The 19792-nt window shown below is 38.4% G+C and overlaps 1 protein-coding gene across 1 annotated transcript in view; it reads left to right on the forward strand.

Moving 5' to 3' along the window:
* Nucleotides 1-19792, forward strand: part of CNTN3 (contactin 3) — a 403835-nt gene that overhangs the window by 344679 nt on the left and 39364 nt on the right. Inside the window, exons 14-18 of the mRNA XM_069562133.1 lie at nucleotides 11884-12001; nucleotides 13012-13170; nucleotides 13270-13419; nucleotides 15316-15386; nucleotides 16349-16583. Of these exons, the coding sequence (XP_069418234.1) occupies nucleotides 11884-12001; nucleotides 13012-13170; nucleotides 13270-13419; nucleotides 15316-15386; nucleotides 16349-16583 (733 nt within the window). The remainder of the gene's footprint in view (nucleotides 1-11883; nucleotides 12002-13011; nucleotides 13171-13269; nucleotides 13420-15315; nucleotides 15387-16348; nucleotides 16584-19792) is intronic.

Below are 19792 nucleotides of genomic sequence, written 5' to 3' on the forward strand. Positions count from 1 at the left end.
CTCTACTTTACAAGGCATAATATTTAATTATACCATATAGTTGATTTGGACATGAAAAAGAAAGTGAAGAATAAATGGCTCATTTGGGGCAATTGAAAATTTTAGACACAAAACCCAGGAATTTTAGCTATTTTTTATTACAGTAAATACTCTAATTTTGAAAACCATTTATTAATACTGACTTCAAAATTTTAGATGATGCTTTTTACTAGAAAAATAGTCTAATGATAATATTTGACGTCCAACCTTCTGTCTTTGATAGCTTACAGTGAATGATGTTGGATTCATGATCTCCAAAGAAGAAGATTTAGCTTTGGGATCACTCAAGAGCTTTTTTGTAGCAGAGTTTTATTAAAGTAAGAAAAGGGGCAGAGAAAGCTTCTGACATAGACATCAAAAGGGAGATGGAGAGTCCCCCCCCTACTAGTGTTAGCAAGGGTGTTATATACTTTTTAATTGGTTATTACAATAGATCAAAAGAATGTCTCAAGGTTGTAATGATCTTACTAGACCCACTCCCATAATATACATTTTAAGATAACAGGAGTAGTCAGAAGGTTTTCAAGAAGGAGAAACTGTCCTCAAGCAAGATATAGTGTTGTTATATAATCCTTAGTACAGAGTTTAAACGGAGTTGTTTGTTGCATAATCGCCAGTTATGGAAAACATTTTATGTGACTAATTTATGTAACATTTTAAAATGTTTATGTGACTAAGACTAAGGAATGTAGAGGAAAAAAAAGGTGTTTGTCCTTTCCTCCTCCTTGAGACCTCCTTGGGGACCCTGGACTTCTTATCAACCTACCTAGGAATTGACTCTCTTAGTCTCTCATCTTTTTGTCATATTTTTAAATGAGACTTTGAGATTTTGGAGAAGGAAATGACAACCCACTCCAGTACTCTTGCCTGAAAAATCCTATGGATGGAGGAGCATGGTAGGCTACAGTCCATGGGATTGCAAAGAGTCGGACACGACTGAGCGCCTTCACTTTCACTTTTCTTTCACTTTGAGATTTTAAAAATCTATATTTCTGGAGTATCAGGAAAACTGTTGGAATATTTTGGTCTGAAGTCGTAATAAAGCTAGCATGATCACTTTGTGAACAACTCTCCTAGGAGAGAGTATAATTTTATTCTCTCTGACTGTGGGTATCTTTTCTCTGGCTTATCACACAGGCTACTGACATGAAAGGACATCTAGATCAGGGTTGTTGGAGTTTTTTTACATCTATTTTGGTTTCTTGGCACAGTCAGCTTAAAACAACCCTGCAAGGATGAATTTTGATAAACAAAGACTACAAACTCACCATTCTCCCTCTCTCAGAACTGCTGATGGGAGGAAGCCAAGGAAAAGACAGAAAGTAAGAGGACCATTTTGTATAGTCTTTGTAGGTCACCTACCTTCAAAAGAGGCAGTATGGCAGCTACAGAATGGATCTGAAGGGACGTGGCTCATGGTGTTTTCCAAAAATGGCTACACAAGCACACGTTGCCCAACTTGCTCTTCTTTCACTAAGACTTTGACACTGTTTCTCATCAAGTGGTGAAATGAATGCCTCTCCTCTTAAACCCAGGTAGACCTTTGTGGCTGCCTTAACCGGTAAAGAAAAAATAGGAGTGAAGCTCTGTGATTGCTGAGGCTAGCTCATAAAAACGCATGCACTTCCACCTTGCTGTATTGGTACAGTTTTGCTTGGAATCCAGGCAGCATAATATGAGGAAGTACAAACAGGTAGACAGAGAGGTCTACCCTAAGAGCATGACTGGGCTTCCACTCACTAGCCAACACCACTCAACAGTCATGTAAGCTGGTCTGCCTGTCCCCATTCAAGCTGCCCCAGCTAATGAGGTTTACAGCTGAGATGAGCTGATGATCTCTGCTCAGATTACACATTGTTGAGTGGTGTAAATGACCATCATCTTTTTAAGCCACTAAATTTTGGGAGTAATTTATTACACACCAAAAGTAATTGGAACTAGGAAGTGAACACAAGATATTTGGCACAAATTGCTTGCTCAAGTTTCCATCAAACAGTGGCTTTTTGTACCTTTGTATCAGTGGATTTCATTTTTTATGTGCTAACTTTATAATTCTACAAGGGACAGATCTACTCCGAGTATATTTTAAACCTCTCATATCAGGGTAAAAACAACAAAAAGAAAAAAGACATTTGCTCTGTGAGATGTGATTGCTACTCAAGATATGCTCTTAGGTATTGTGACTTGAAACACCTTCATTCTTTGTCAGAATTGTCACATCAGTTCAGAGTAATCTTAGGGTGACTCATATTGACTAATTGTTTCTGTAGAAACCTATCCCTGTGTTGAATTATTTCAATGACTATTGGTTTTAAAATGACAACAAGTACATCAGTGCAATCTAATGTTAAGGAGATGAGCCTCGTGCTTGACCTATAGTACCTGTTTCACAAATATTACTTTCTCACCCATCCTCCAGAATGAAAATATGTACCTTAGTACTTACCTCTGCTTATAAATCCAGCAAAAACAACCTAACTTGATGATTATTTTATGCATTTATTGACTGTAGAGCTTTAAACCTAGGGAGAAGATGTTGGTGACTGTCTTGAGCCTTTTAGTTCCAGGAGGAGTGAAGATGAAGAATATGAAATCTCAGGAGTTTAATGAGTTTTGATACTAGCTGATCATTAGATTTAGCTAAAAGCTCTCCACTTCTCATCCATCCTGATTTAACTGCTCTGGGATGTAGCTTCATGAGTTCTGGTATGTTTATAAAGACTGTCCAGGTGAATTTATTGTATGACCAGTGTTGAGAACTACTGGCTTAATGATCTGAGTAGCCAAATGTTTTGCAAAGCACAGATACGCTACCCAATAGGCAACATTAAACAAAGCAGAGTAAGATCCATGCTATTTTCAATTTTGTTTCAATCATTTAGGTTAAATCAATGAGAGTAATTCAGTATGGTGTTAGGTTTGTCACGAATGATTTTCCAATTCTTGTTAATCTGCCTTTTTAATTAAAAGAGCAAAGGTCACATTCTCAGAGACTTCGAAAATGTATATCTAGTGTCCATTTATATTATTGTGGACCATGTCTATTTGCGTTATTTTCCATTTCTACCCTTTTCATTTTATCAGTTAACTATTATTTTGGTCAGCAGTGTTCCATGTTAGATAGAAGTACACATATGTCTGTGTTAACTTCTCTATAATTTAAGTTTAAGAAAGTTAAATAGTTTAAGAAAAAATTAAGTAAATAATAGAGCATTTTGTCCTGAGATGTGGCTTACCAAAAATGCAGAGGTGTCCTTCTAATGACTGAATTTTAGGAAGCATTGAGGGAACAATCGCTTTGAGAACAGACACTAGGGATTGTGAGATCACCAGCTTCCAGTAAGAAACTCCATGAACACTACCCTGACCAGAAAAAAAAAAAATCCCCAGGTCGTTAATATGAGCTTGATGTTGAAATAGAAGCTGATACCTCTAAAGTAACTTGTGTATTGGATACAATTAAATATGTATCTGAAGGGTCTTTGACCAAGCTTTTATCTTCTGTATGTCGCTCTCACAATAGTTATGATAGGAGAAGCTGATATCTAAATCCTGTAAAGGATCAGTTCAGTTCAGTTGGTCAGTCGTGTCCAACTCTTTATTTCCCCATGGACTGTAGCATGCCAGGCCTCTCTGTCTATCACCAAACTTATACTCAAAAGTTTACTTTTGGGTTTAGTCAAACTCATGTCCATTGAGTTGGTGATGCCATCCAACCATCTCATCCTCTGTCATCCCTTTCTCCTCTCTCCTTCAATCTTTCCCAGCATCAGGGTCTTTTCAAATGAGTCAGTTCTTTGCATCAGGTGGTCGTGGCCAAAGTACTGGAATTTCAGCTTCAACATCAATCCCTCCAATGAATATTCAGGACTGATTTCCTTTAGGATGGACTGGTTGATCTATTTGCAGTCCAAGGGACTCTCAAGAGTCTTCTCCAACACCATAGTTCAAAAGTATCAATTCTTTGGTGCTCAGCTTTCTTTGTAGTCCAGCTCTCACATCCATGGATGACTACTGGAAAAACATAATTTTGACTAGATAGACCATTGTTGCCGAAATAATGTCTCTACTTTTTAATATGCTGTCTAGGTTGGTCATAACTTTTCTTCCAAGGAGCAAGCATCTTTTAATTTCATGGCTGCAGTCACCATCTGCACTGATTTTGGAGCCCAGTCTGTCAATGTTTCCACTGTTTCCCCATTTATTTGCAATGAAGTGATGGGACCAGATGCCATGATCTTAGTTTTCTGAATGCTGGCTTTTAAGCCACCTTTTTCACTCTCCTCTTTCACTTTCATCAAGAGGCTCTATAGTTCTTCTTCACTTTCTGCCATAGGGTGGTGTCGTCTGCATGTCTGAGGTTATTGATATTTCTTCTGGCAATCTTGATTCCAGCTTGCGCTTCATCCAGTCCAACATTTCTCATGATGTACTCTGCATTTAAGTTAAATAAGCAGGGTCACAATATACAGCCTTGACATACTCCTTTCAAGTTTGGAACCAGTCTGTTTTCCCGTGCCCAGTTCTAACTGTTGCTTCTTGACCTGCATCCAGGTTTCTCAGGAGGCAGATAAGATAGTCTGGTATTCCCATTTCATTAAGAATTTTCCACAGTTTGTTTTGATCCACACAGTCAAAGGCTTTGGTATAGTCAATAAAGCAGAAATAGATGTTTTTCTGGAACTCTATTGGTTTTTCAATGTCCCAACAGATGTTGGCAATTTGACCTCTGGTTCTTTTGCCTTTTCTAAATCCAGCTTGAACATCTGGGAGTTCACAGTTTACATACTGTTGAAGCCTGGCTTGGAAAATTTTGAGCATTACTTTGTTAGTGTGTGAGATGAGTGTAATTGTGCATAGTTTGAGGATTCTTTGGCATTGCCTTTCTTTGGGATTGGAATGAAAACTGATCTTTTGCAGGCCTGTGGCCACTGCTGAATTTTCTGGCATATTGAGTGCTGCACTTTCACAGCATTATCTTTTAGGATTTGAAATAGCTCAACTGGAATTCCATCACCTCCACTAGCTTTGTTCGTAGTGATGCTTCCTAAGCCTCACTTGACTTCATATTCTAAGTCTGACTCTAGGTGAATGATCACACCATCGTGATTATCTGGGTCATGAAGACCTTTTTAGTACTATTCTTCTGTGTATTCTTGCCACCTCTTCTTAATATCTTCTGCTTCTGTTAGATCCACACCATTTCTTTCCTTTATTGAGCCCATCTTTGCTTGAAAAGTTCCTTTGGTATCTCTAATTTTCTTGAAGAGATCTCTAGTCTTTCCCATTCTATTGTTTTCCTCCATTTCTTTGCATTGATCACTGAGGAAGGCTTTCTTATCTCTCCTTGCTGTTGGTTGGAACTCTGCATTCAGATGGGCATATCTTTCCTTTTCTCCTTTGCCTTTTGCTTCTCCTCTTTTCATGGCTATTTGCCTCCTCAGACAACCATTTTGCTTTTTTGCGTTTATTTTTCTTGAGGATGGTCTTAATCACTACCTCCAGTACAATGTCATGAGCTTCCATCCATAGCTCTTCAGGCACTGTGTCTATCAGATATAATACTTTGAATCTATAAAGGATCATTTATTCCAGTTTATTGGTACCGAAGAAACTGAAAAGTTTTTTGATGCAAACCAATTGCTTATTACTGCCCTAAGTATGACATCTATAGATAGCTTGGCATCAAAGTTTCAGACGAAACTATTAATGAATCAGATAAACTAATACTATTTCTAGTGTTAGGGCTGATCTTCATCTTTAAGTGGTTGCCAGTTATTTCTGTTCCTTGGGTGAGCTGTGTCCATCTGTAAAACAGGTGGCTGTGTCACAGCCATTTGGGCTGTGTGGGAAATAGATGGGGAAACAGTGGAAACAGTGGCAGACTTTATTTTGGGGGGCTCCAAAATCACTGCAGATGGTGACTGCAGCCATGAAATTAAAAGACACTTACTCCTTGGAAGAAAAGTTATGACCAACCTAGATAGCATATTCAAAAACAGAGATATTACTTTGCCCACTAAGGTCCGTCTAGTCAAGGGATATGGTTTTTCCAGTAGCCATGTATGGATGTGAGAGTTGGATTGTGAAGAAGGCTGAGCACCGAAGAACTGATGCTTTTGAACTGTGGTGTTGGAGAAGACTCTTGAGAGTCCCTTGGACTGCAAGGAGATCCAACCAGTCCATTCTGAAGGAGATCAGCCCTGGGATTTCTTTGGAAGGAATGATGCTAAAGCTGAAACTCCAGTACTTTGGCCACCTCATGCGAAGAGTTGACTCATTGGAAAAGACTCTGATGCTGGGAGGGATTGGGGGCAGGAGGAGAAGGGGGCGACAGAGAGTAAGATGGCTGGATGGCATCACGGACTCAATGGACGTGAGTCTGAGTGAACTCCAGGTGTTGGTGATGGACAGGGAGGCGTGGCGTGCTGTGATTCATGGGGTTGCAAAGAGTCGGACATGACTGAGCGACTGAACTGAGCGACTGAACTGAACTGAACTGGGGGGACTTAATTTGGTTGGTCAGAAATACAAAGGTAATCACATCTGCTACCAATTCCGTCAAGGACCTTCACAGATAAAACCACCACTGAGGTTTCAGAAGTAAGCTATTGGTTACACTATTGCAAGGTTCCTGTGTATGATTCACATGCAATGTCAGGGCTTGGAAGACAACCCAGTTTCTGGGATGAATGATTAATATTGGAGTCTGTACAATAATAGGCTGTGTAAAAGTGATTTTAAAAAGAGAAGAAATTCTATTCTACCTTGCCTTCCAAATTGTTTTCAAAGTACCTTTTTTCCCGCTTAAACTGGCAAATTATGCTTCTTGGCAGCCCAGCAGCAGCATTTATATCAAGAGTGCTTACTAGGGAATTAGTTTTTGCTGAAAATTTGTTTTATTGAAAGTTCATGTTATATTTGCAGGGTTCAAGAGGTTTTCCAAGTTCCAAGGTTTATTTTATACTTTGACTTTTAGCATGCTATATATCTCGCAGTGTACTTTGAGCTTACCTGTATTTAGTGATGAGCTGTCTGCTTCCTTATCTTCACCTGGTGTGGGTTATTACGTAGTGTTTTTCTTTCAATACAGAGTGGTTTTTAAATTATATCAGAAATTTCATTACCATCATCACCTAAGAAAATATATGGGAAAATTAACAAACTTCTCTTCTAATTCATCTCATGCCCTCTGGACTTTTCCTTAGCATTTACTTCAAAGGTGATTTGGCTTATAAATCCATTTACTGTTTATACATGTAACATATTCTGTAAATATGATCTTGGAGAAATCTATGTAATTAGATGAACAAATAATTAGATAAGTAAGTAATTATTAATTACTTAGCAAAGCTCTTTGGGTTTTTTCAAGTATAATAAAAAATGTACTGTCATTAAGACATGAGTATGACCCTGAAATCAGCTACAGCAAAATTAAATGGAGCTTTTGGTAGTGGGGGAGGCTTATTCATTTGGATTTGTAAATTGATTATCCCCCTGACATACCCTACCCCTAGCACTCTCAAAGTAGACTATTTTGTCACCTGTCTTAGAGTCTCTGCATATGTGTAAGTCTCTTTTATAGACCATTTTTTCTAACCCTCTTTTGCTGGATAGCTTCTGTTCCTATTGCAGATATTAACTATCAATATATTGAGACTCCAGAAACTCATAGATTCGTCTGCGTACTTTGACCTTGCATTACACTGTACTTTTACATTGATTTGTAGTAGTCGTTTGACTAATGGCCATCTTTCAGCTGTAAGCTCCATGAACATAAGGACTGTTTTGGTTTTTTTTTTCCCTCACCATTGTATCCCCACTGACTAAAGTATAGCCATTGTTTAATGAATATTTTTTGAATCAATGATCATATTTAAAAAGATAGTGCTTTTTAGAAAGAGCTAAAATTCTTGTGACTTAGGGAAATATCTCCCTCATCTTAAAACCCTGTTTAACCTGTAGGAACAGGGCTCGTCTATTACTGAAAAGCTCGATTTTCAAGTAATGCTATGAACAGCAGCGTAGAAAAAGGACTTGCTTTCTGAAAGACTGAAATTATACTGCTGCAATTTGAGGGCAATGTTTCAAGGGAAATAGGGATAGGGAAATGAAGGTTTGCTTCTGTGTTGTTCTCATTCTAGTCCATTCTATTTGAGGTGGGGGGAAGGAGAATTTAGGAAAACTGTATAAAGAAAGACTAAAACACTGATTTAAGAGATACTGAAGTAGAAGCTATTTTTATTCAAAGAGTTATTGTGCTCCTAAGAACTTATTCAAAGAGTATTAATGTTTGTAAGTTTCTTTATGTGAATTATGTTTACACTCAAGGGATTACAAGCTTGTTTCTAAATATTTCTAAATAATAGATGTAATTTTACTGATGACTATATTGCAAAATAATCTATCAAGTGCTATTATACTACAAATAGACTAAGTCTACTTGGATTTTTTTGACATTCTTCTCCTATTATCTTTATTGTAATCAGTAATTAATTGCATGTATTTTAACCATTGACAGTGAACACTAATGAGGACAAGATTGATTTGTTCAAAGTGAAACTTCCTTTTGGAATTCCCTTGTCCTTTTTTATCTTTTTTTTTAATGTCTGGGAATAGTCATTTTCATTTAATAGGAAAGTATCAAATGGTCTAATTAGTAGTATTTTTCTTATTATTAAGCATTTTATTCTTGTGAAAGAAATAGAAGTTTAGAATTACAGCCATGTTTTTTGACCATTTCAACTATGGTCCTATTTACAGTGGTGTTTTTAGAACCATAGTTACACATTAGAATAACTGCATCTTGAGAGCTATTATGTTCTCCCCCCAAATACACAAGCTATAAATGTATAGCCATTTTCACAAAAGGAACCCATTCAGGTAAATAACAGTGAAATCCAGAAGCAATGGAACCCCTATTCCAGAAGTCCTAGTGATTGCTTCATTGCAGTACTAAATATCCCACCAAAGATAGTCACAACCCAGATTTATAATATGATAGGTCAGTATCATTTTACTCTTTTCTATCTGATTTATATCTTTTATTTATGTTGAGACTTGGCTGTGCATTATCTGTGTAGTTATAGTTCATTGATTTTCATGGTCTATTAGTATTTCGTTAAATGAATATTTCACTGCTTATTAAGCTGCTTTATTGTGATGGACGTTAGATTGTTTTCATCCTTTAGCTATTACGGTTAGTACTACCACAGACATTCTTATAAATGTCTTTGGTGAGCATATGCACACATATCTGTAAAGTATGTAATAGGGGTGAAACTGCCGGATTGTAGATTATGCTTATATCCTGCCTTAGTAGATATTTCTAAACAGAGTTTCAGAGTAATTGCACCAGTATGCACTCCCATAAGTAATAATAAGAGTTCCGGTTGCTCCATATCCTCGGTGGGACTGGAAATTTCTTTCCTTTTTTCATTCTGAGGTTGTGTATATATGGTATGTCCCATGCGATTTATTGAACCTTTATTAAATAAACTTCCATAAATTTGTAAACGTAACTTTTTTCATACATACACACACATAAAACCGTGACTTGGATTTCTATCTTAGAGAGCAGAGGTTACATATAAGGCACTTCCCTAACCTCAAGTGAATCATATATGGCAAGCATTTAATGAAATTTTGTTAAGATCAGTATGATGCTAAAGCTGAAACTCCAGTACTTTGGCCACCTCATGCCAAGAGTTGACTCATTGGAAAAGACTTTGATGCTAGGAGGGATTGGGGGCAGGAGGAAAAGGGAACCAGAGAGGATGAGATGGCTGGATGGCATCACCAACTCGATGGACGTGAGTCTGAGTGAACTCCAGGAGATGGTGATGGACAGGGAGGCCTGGCGTGCTGCGATTCATGGGGTCGCAAAGAGTCGAATACGACTGAGTGACTGAACTGAACTGAACTGAACTGACTCTTTAACTGCTTCATTAAAAGACAACAAATAAGGTGAGAGAGAAAAAGTGCTAAAAGAGGAATAATATAAATTTAGTCTACTGAGAAAGACAAAAATTAAGGACAGGATCCTTCTTAGTTTTTGTTGCATTTTATTTTTCATAAATATATTCATCCACTCAATTTCATGTTGGTTCTGAAAGAAAAACTCAATTGTTCCTTGTCTGCATGTTCATTGCTTCTGTTTCCACTCTCAGTGTAAAAAATAATTAAAAGCTATATTTCTCTTAATCGTGAGCCTGGCTATATTTCTTCAGGAAGATGGTTTGGGTATTACATAAACTAGCTAAGCTATGTCTCTCTTCACCCATCAATACCGAAATGAACAGAAATGACAAACCCAGCATCAGTCTTTTTTTTTTTTTTTTTTAACTTCTTCAGGAAACAAAACCAGCTTATATGCCTAGAAACTGTATTCATGAATTTACGGACATAAAGAAAATCCTGCTTTCAGCCCCTTTTTACCCAACTGCTTTCAAAATAAGCAAATAAACACAGAAAATAATAATAGCTTACCCTAATGCCTTAATGGAATTTAATCGTTTAACAGTTCTTACTTCACTGAAAAGAAGAGATTTCTATAGAAATGATAATCAACCTCCTGTGAGGATATGGAGCTCATAAAACCTGAGAGTTTCTAAAGGTCAGCAAGCATTGAAGGTTTTGTCCTAGGGATAAATTTCTAAATAACCCTAAGGAGAAAGAGAGAGAGAGAGAGAAAGGAAAAAGTTTAACTTGATGAAAGTAAAATGTGCAAACTTAACAGTTTCTGGATTATTATTTAATTACAGCCATCAATCACCTCACATCTGTCTATTCCCAGTACTCAAGAAAATCATGCTAAAGCCATACTGTCCAAACCATCAGAGAAAGTATAGACCATTAAGAGTCCTAAGGATTTGAAGCAATATTTAAGAAATCACCCTAGAGAAGATCTTGGGAAATTACCTAAAAACAAGATAGTGGAATCCATCTTTCAACAAATACTAGGAAAACCCAAAAGTAAAATTATCCTTTTAACGTATAAGACAAACCACTCATCGCTTCCTTATCTGTACAGTTTACAGATTTTCCGAGTAAGTGATCCTTTTCAAAAGGCTTTGCTTTCCAAATTATTTTATTTCAATACATATTTTACTAATGCATGAAACTGGCCTGCAGTTAGTCATTTTATGAACATGATTTTACATTCTTTTAAAATGAAGACTATTTGAAGTTGAGCTTTTAGAAATACATTTGTTTCATTAATTGGCACTGGGAAACGCCAGCCAGTGTCTTTATGGGCAGCTATTATTTTTTGGTTTAAAATGTTTAATTTCTTCTTATTGAGGGGTTCATACTGACTGTCCCTAAATTCTGTAGCAAAAGAATTAAACAGCATTACGCTTTTTAAGCTTCAAAGAGCTCAGAAAAGTGTCTCAACCGTGGTAATCCCCTTGTCGTGCTGCATTTATCTCCCACCAGATACCTAAATGCTTCCCTCTTCTTCTCAGGCAGATCTTTGCAGAGAGGCTGGAACAAGAGAAAAGAGTTGAGCTGGTACTGAGCAGTGGATATAAAAAGAAGTGTCACCCTAGTGGAAGTAAATAGACTCTGAGACTGTAATCTCTGCCCTTATTTATCTGTGAAACCATAAATGCTCAGGGGAAAGCTTGTCATTTATTTAGCTACAGAAACCTATGTCTGTAGTCATGTATGGTTTTTAGCTAGTTTTTATTTCCATACTTTCCATTGGAGCAATCTTCTGTTTTGTAACCACCTAGGTCTTCTCTCTAAATAGGGTTTTGTCCCAATGGTGGTGTTGAATATGGCCTTTAAGGTTCTCTGTGTTTTCTGAATAATAATATGTTCATTACCTGTGTTTTCCAACAGAGTTCATCAGGTGATTTAATGATCAGAAACATTCAGTTGAAGCACAGTGGAAAATATGTTTGTATGGTGCAGACAGGGGTGGACAGCGTTTCATCTGCTGCTGACCTCATAGTAAGAGGTAAGCATTAATGGCTCAGTGTTTTGTTTTGTTTTGTTTTTAAACATGTTAACTGAGCCTTCCTTGCTGAAGAAAAAACCAAGATGAGATAGCAATGCTATGCTAAGTCGCTTCAGTCGTGTCCAACTCTATGCAACCCTATGGACAGCAGCCCACCAGGCTCCTCTGTCCACAAGATTCTCTAAGCAAGAATACTGGAGTGGGTTGCCATTTCCTCCTCCAGAGATAGCAATATGAGCATGCAAATATAATATTGATTTGATCCCCACCCCACCCAAACAGACCAGAAGATGTACCAATGAGGACTGATGCTAATTCAAAGAAATAAAAATCTCAATTCTGTCATTCCAATAGCTCTCACAGTAATAAGCATTCTACAGCTGCTGCCAAGCTGATGTGTTTTTGAACATGTCATTAATTCAGTGATGGTGTTTAATGTGAAAGAGAATAGTGATAGAGTGTATGTGTGTGTACATCCAAAAAACCAGAATCATCCAGAATGCCTGAGAAAATTTGCCAATCTGATCTACTGTCCAAAGTACTGATTTGCTACTGGGCTGAAAAATGACCCAGAGTGCATTATAGAATAAAACAGCTCTAGATAACAAACTGGAAACTACAGAGATGTCCCAGGAGGTTAAAAAAAAAAAAAGGCTTCACACAAAAGTGAAGGTTATTGAATTTGGAAAGGTACAGGAATCCTGCCAAACAGAGGACTCAAAAAGCAGATGTCATTTGCAGTCGTGGAGTGTTATGACTTTGGAATTCATGGCTCAAAATCCAGATTAAATATCTAACAACAGGAATGCAAAAGAAAGAAAATGGTTGTTTTATTGCAGGGAAATTTCCTTTTGCCATAAGTGCTTTTGAAATCGGGATCCACTGGGGTGTCATGAGGTGTCGTGTGTCAGGAGGGAGGTTCTTCACTTTGGTTTATGGAATTGCTAACTAGAGTCAGACGTGGCTGAGTGACTGAACTGAACTGTTCTTTGCATTTTTGCCTTCCATAGGTTCACCTGGGCCACCAGAGAGTGTGAAGGTAGATGAAATTACAGACACAACAGCCCAGCTCTCTTGGAAAGAAGGTACAGACAACCACAGCCCAGTTATAGCCTATTCTGTCCAGGCGAGGACTCCCTTCTCCGTGGGTTGGCAAACGGCCACAACAGGTAAAGGGGGTGAGGCAGATGCCACTGGTACAAATGAATGAATTTCAGATCAACCCTGAGATGCGCAAACGTTTACCTCTCTGAAATATTCCTTTGTAGTGCCTGAGGTCATTGATGGGAAAACACACACAGCTACGGTAGTCGAGTTAAATCCATGGGTGGAGTACGAATTTCGGGTTGTAGCCAGTAACAAAATCGGAGGTGGAGAACCCAGTTTACCCTCAGAAAAAGTAAGAACTGAAGAGGCAGGTTAGTGTTTTTGTTTTCTGAGTCTTGGCTTCATAGGTCTTCCTCGGTGTGTGTTTCCACTTCTCTTGCCCTTGATCCCCAGGCCAGCAGGGGTTCAGCCTCAGTAATGCCTCGTTGCAATTATCTGACCTATCTCACGGCAAACTGGCCATATGGCGTTTGTCAAAAGACACACGTGCAAGTGAATCTGATGTAGTGTGACATTTGCAAGAGTTCAGTCCAGCGCCAGCCTTCATTAGTGCATGTAGAGTGACTATGTTTTTGTCACTTAAGGTTATAATTACTATCTGAGATCGTCACCCTGTTAACAGGGGAAGTGCTGTTTTCATTTATAACAAGCATTGACAAATTGGTAGGATAATGACTTTTGGGAGATCAGCTGCTAGGAAATTTCATTCTGCCCTCCAAGCTCAGTGAATGAGCTTAAGTGATTGATGAATAGGTACATTTTGGCTGCTTGAGTATTAAATTAAGAGAGAATTATTTTTAAAATTTTCATGAGGGGTAACTATTAATATTAACCATAAGACCCCTTGGTAATGCTAAAAACAGCCTAACATTGAAACTGCAGAACAGAAAGTGTGTATGGTATCACGTTATTGAGGCATCAGACAGGATTTAAGACTTTCCTTTTCAGAATCTGTAGTGTTAAGACTAAAATTATGTTTGAAATACAGCCGATGTATCACTTTGGAACAAAGCCAAGATAGAAGTCATGGAGTATATTTGAGTAATTTTAATGATGCTTTTCCACTTAGGACAATGCATAGAATGTTCGTGCCTGGGATTATGAGAAACTGGGGAGTCACATCCGTCTTGAGACTCTGTTCATTTATTCACAGAAATATGGTTAGAAAGTATCTGCTGTGTGCTGAGCACTTTCTAGGTACAGTGGGTACAGTTGTGAACACAACAAGGACCTACCTTTAGGTATCTTATGCTCTAGGTGTGTCATGAGATTTATAAAACATAAATTTCTATTAGTGAGAAATCTAATGCCTGTGTGAGATTCATAAAAGAACAGGATTTGAAGATTTCAATGTGAGTCATTTTTATATAAAGCCGGTGTTCTGAGAACTCTATCTTTACTTAGAGTAGTCACAAGTTAAATGTTCATGCTTACATGGATAGGCCTAGAGATTATCATACCAAGTAAAATTAAGGCAGAATGAAAGGCAAATTATCATATGATATTACTTATATGTGGACTCTAAAAACATGGTACAAATGAACTGATTTATAAAACAGAAATAGATTCACAGACATAGAAAAGAAATGTTCCCTAAGGGAGAAGGAAAGGGGCAGGATAAATTAGAAATTTGGGATTAACAGATACACACTACTATATATAAAATAGATAAGCAACAAGGACCTACTATATAGAGGGAACTGTATTCAATATCTTGCAATAACTATAAGGGAAAAGAATCTGAAAATATATATATATGTGTGTGTACCTATGTGTGTATATGTGTCTATAACTGAATCACTTTGCTGTACACCTAAAACATTGTTAACCAACTATATTTCAATTAAAAAGAAGTAACTTTGATGCTTGTGGAAAAAAATTTCCATGCTGGATTGATTTATCATAATCCCTCATGAAACGCTTTTTCTCATTTTATTAACCTTCATACTGAGTAATTTTTTCTTGCTGTTTGAAATATTTGAATCTTTACTAATTTTCTGCAAATGTAAATCATGTGATTATCTCCCCCAAAGATAAATCTATTTAGATATACACACATACATATTGCATATATATATGCACATGCACACATGTAATATGCCAATTGTAGAATTATTCAGATTAAAAGTAAACAATGTTGAGTCTTCCTTCAGATAAATATTACCAAATGTGAGTAGGGTTTCATTTCTTCTCTCTAACCTGTGTAGTGCCAGAAGTGCCTCCTTCAGAAGTCAGTGGAGGAGGTGGGAGCCGGTCTGAACTGGTGATCACCTGGGATGTAAGTGTCTGGGCAGCATCTGCCCCCTTAGGGTGATGGTCTTCCCACAGCCATGGCTTCCTGGGTGATGCTGGTGGTGCTATTGATGGTGTTAGAGCTATTAATACTGGCTCATATTTTTTAATGTTCACTTTGTGTTATTTTCTGTTCCTAGCATTTTGCATTTAACTTCTTTTTTTTTTAATTTTATCCTCACAACATTTTTTTTTTTTTAGGTTAAAAACACTAAGGCATAGAGATACTAAATAATTTGCCCAAGGTCATCTGGCTGAGGATGAGTCAAGTCTTGACTGTTGACTCTGGAGCTGTTCCCCCTCTGATGATGCGCACGCCACTGCTCTAGGCAATGCTGCTTTCTGGCCATCCTCTCAGCCCTTGCTTTATGTCATAATTAGGAAAAATGTTAACTAACAAAGCCAGAAGGCTCTAAAGTTGTCTTTATTTTTTGAAGATGTTGATGGAGAAATAAGAAGTCAAGAGATCATGGAGTATCAATAGAAATTTTTGACATGATGCAAATACAGCTTTGAGTTTAAAACCTTGTTTTTACTTTCTTTTTTAAAGTTTTACTCTTGCACTGAATTATCATGTCCATATATAATTTTTTCTGTAAGATCAACATTAGGGAGGAGATGATTTTTATTTAATTTAGAGATGCAGTATTTCAACTGAAAGTATATCTTTATTACTCAGAACTCAAATTGGGGCTACAGGATGCTCGAAAATCTAAATTATTATGGAAAATTCTAGTTAGTTATCTAGATGGCTATGAAAGAGTGGCATGTGTCTATTTTAAAGCAGCTCGCTGTCTCCCTGTCCCTTTTCTCCTTTCTTAATCCAGCCACTCGGTACAATGAAGATTATTATTTGATGACTTTTAGAAAAGACTCCGCATTATAGCTGAATTTATTTTTGCCTTGCCCTCATATGAAAGTGTGATTTAATATGTCTTCCCTTTATAGCCAGTCCCTGAAGAACTACAGAATGGTGAAGGTTTTGGGTATGTTGTTGCTTTCCGCCCTTTTGGAGTAACCAACTGGATCCAGACAGTGGTCACATCTCCTGATACCCCAAGATACGTCTTTAGGAATGAAAGCATCCTGCCATTTTCACTGTATGAAGTTAAAGTGGGTGTGTATAACAACAAAGGTGAAGGACCATTTAGCCCAGTGACAACAGTTTTCTCTGCAGAAGAAGGTATGGAAAGGCTATTAATGATTTTTCAACTTTACAATGATGTGAAGTGGGCCACATATTCAGTGAAAATTTTACTTTGGTTCAGTCTTTTCCTGGGCTGGTGATATGCAGTCAAATAATGTACCAGGGTGTTGGGCAGCAGTAGGCACAGCTCCTAGTTGGCCAGGCTACCACAGAGGGCAACAGTGGATACACGTATGACCATTCTCCATTTAACCATTCTCCATCCTGTTTTTCACTTTCAGTACAGTAGCTAATAAATTACACGAGATGTTCAACATTTTATTGTAAAATAGGCCTTGTATTAAATGATTTTGGCCAACTGGAGGCTAATGTAAATGTCCAGGGCCTGTTTAAGAGAGGCTAAGCTAAGCTAGAGCTTCTCTGGTAGCTCAGCTGGTAAAGAATCTGCCTGCCTACAATGCAGAAGACCTCAGTTTGATTATTGGGTTGGGAAGATCCCCTGGAGAAGGGTCAGGCTGCCCACTCCAGTATTCTTGGGCTTCACTGGTGGTTCAGACAGTAAAGAATCTGCCTGCAATGTGGGAGACCTGGGTTGGGAAGATCCCCTGGAGGAGGGCATGGTAGCCTAGTCTAGTATTCTAGACTGGAGAATCCCCATGGCCAGAGGAGCCTGGGTAGGCTACAATCCATGGGTTGCAAAGGGTAGGACATGACTAAGCAACTAAGCACACAGTACAGGCTAAACTATGCTCTTCAGTATATTAGGTGTATTAAATGCATTTTCAACTTACATTTTTGACTGACAATGTGTTTCTTGATATGTAAGCGAAGTCGCTCAGTCGTGTCTGACTCTTTGGGACCCCATGGACTGTAGCCTACCAGGGTCCTCCATCCATGGAATTTTCCAGGCAAGAGTACTGGAATGGGTTGCCATTTTCTTCTCCAGGGGATCTTTCTGACCCAGGGATCGAACCCAGGTCTCCCACATTGCAGGCAGATGCTTTACCATCTGAGCCACCAGGGAAGCCTCATCATAAATGGAGGAAGCTCTTTTTATCAGTTCCAAACTTAATAATCCAATTGTGATCCAAAACCCCAATTCAGAAGTTCTTTGTGAGTTCAGATATATTTCTTCAAAAGAGTATTTGAAGTCACAGTTAGAGTCCTCATCCAGGTAATAAAGATCAATCATGACCTGAAGTGTGAAACTCAGTGAATAGTCAGAGGGGTTCACAATTAGTTAAACATCTGTTTAGGGGGAATACATTGAATCCTAGTCTGTGAAGCAGGCAGTGGCTCTGCCTTCCAGAGCTCTCTTCTTTTGGGGGTAAGACTAAGATACTCTCTTTGAAGTGCTATAGTCTCAAGTTATACAGTGGTTCCTAAGACCTGAAAGAGAGGTTTTAGCAGACTGGAGAGGGAAGACCACAAGGATGACATTAGTGAAGCACAGAATGTGCAGGTTCAAGGATGGGGTTCACCAGTTCCAGTGGGTACAGACTCACACACATTCCACTCTGGACTCATTCCCTTTGTTGCCTTTCTGTCCCAGTTATTGCATCTCTTTAGAAAATAATAGTAGGGTTAGGAGAAGTCTATAAAGCCATTTTGTAGGTCAAAAGCAGCTGAATATTTGCTAGCTCATGTGGTTCTACCTAATTAGAATGGCAGGAGTAACAAGTATTGAATGCTTACTATGAGCCAGACATTACCTAATTTGAATTTTCCAAAGAGGAATGATGTGTTGGTACTAGGTCATTTCCCACTTACACAGGAGAAAATGGAAGCTTGATGAAAAATTAATGAGTTTGCCAAAATCCATACAGACCTATTGAGCTAGTATTTTAACTTAGGCTTTTGCTCTTGAGTAGTCTGAGCTCATGAAATACGATTTCACAGCATCTCCTCTGTCCACCAAGCCTTACAGTAAATTGCAGAAGTGGGTCCAGAGTTCTCATTCCTAAAAACAAATAAGGAAAGCTCACTTTTTCATCATATCATCACCCCCTATTTTTGTTCTTTTTCCACTGAGTTTTGAGAGAAAAAGGAAAAGGCATTATCAAAATTTTTGCAGCAGAAAGAGCTTTTAAATTCATGGCCAGAACTCTTCTCCAAGAGTTACTGAGAAGGATTATCATTACAAAGGCAGATCAGGGGTCTGGGGAGCGATGGGGAGTGACGAGGGAGTTTTGGGGTGCTGTCCACCCTGTGCATCCTGCACAGGAGCAGAGCTGGTGGCTAGGAGGGAGGCAACAGCCAGAGCCTTTTACTATCCTCTTGACTCCTGCACGTTCCTTCTCCTGTTAACCTTCCCTGCCACCACTGATGAGTCAGTTAAAGGTCTTTCTATCTGTTCCAGATGTCAGAATCTGTCTTGACTGGTCTTTGAAAAAAGCGAGAGTTATTGGAAATATCTTCAGACATTTCACTGAATCAAAGGGGGAAGGTTTTTTTTTTTTAATATAAATTTATTTATTTTAATTGGAGGGAGAGGGTGGGATGATTTGGCAGAATGGCATTGAAATATGTATAATATCATATATGAAATGAACCGCCAGTCCAGGGGGAGGTTTTGAATAGCAGACTTCATGAAGAGCCTTAATCAAGGAAGCTCTGAGCCCTCAGAAACCTAGGGCTTCTCTAGGGCACCAGGGCTGATAGACTGGCCTCAAGTCTTCCTTGTTTCTCCAAACCCATGTTCTCAAGAGAAAGGTATCTGATAGGCCCATCCTTGAACCAGGCTGTCAATATCCATCAGCCATGGCCAGGGAGCAGGATCCTTTAACATAGAAATGAACGTTGGGGGAGGAGACAGGTCTACTCAGAGCTGTGTCGTGAGATGGGAGAATCACTGCGGAGAGCCTGTGAAACCCCAGGAGTTCTCCATTACCAAGGGGATCTCTGTACTGTATAATAGCTCTGTGCAGGTTTATTTCCTTCTTCAAAAGAGTATAGGATCTCACTGAGCTTTGCCCCTCTCTGTGAGCCTGGTTAGACAAGACACTCACTAAATGCTTATTGAGTAAATGAATTCTACAGACCTTGACTCCTGTTTGGCAAGGCCAAAAATAAAAATAGGTAGCATTTAGTGGAGAGTGAAAAAGTTGGTTTAAAGCTCAACATTCAGAAAACGAAGATCATGGCATCCAGTCCCATCACTTTATGGGAAATAGATGGGGAAACAGTGGAAACGGTGTCAGACTTTATTTTGGGGGGCTCCAAAATCACTGCAGATGGTGACTGCA

Source organism: Ovis canadensis, chromosome 19, assembly GCF_042477335.2.
Source record: "Ovis canadensis isolate MfBH-ARS-UI-01 breed Bighorn chromosome 19, ARS-UI_OviCan_v2, whole genome shotgun sequence".
Taxonomy (NCBI): domain Eukaryota; kingdom Metazoa; phylum Chordata; class Mammalia; order Artiodactyla; family Bovidae; genus Ovis; species Ovis canadensis.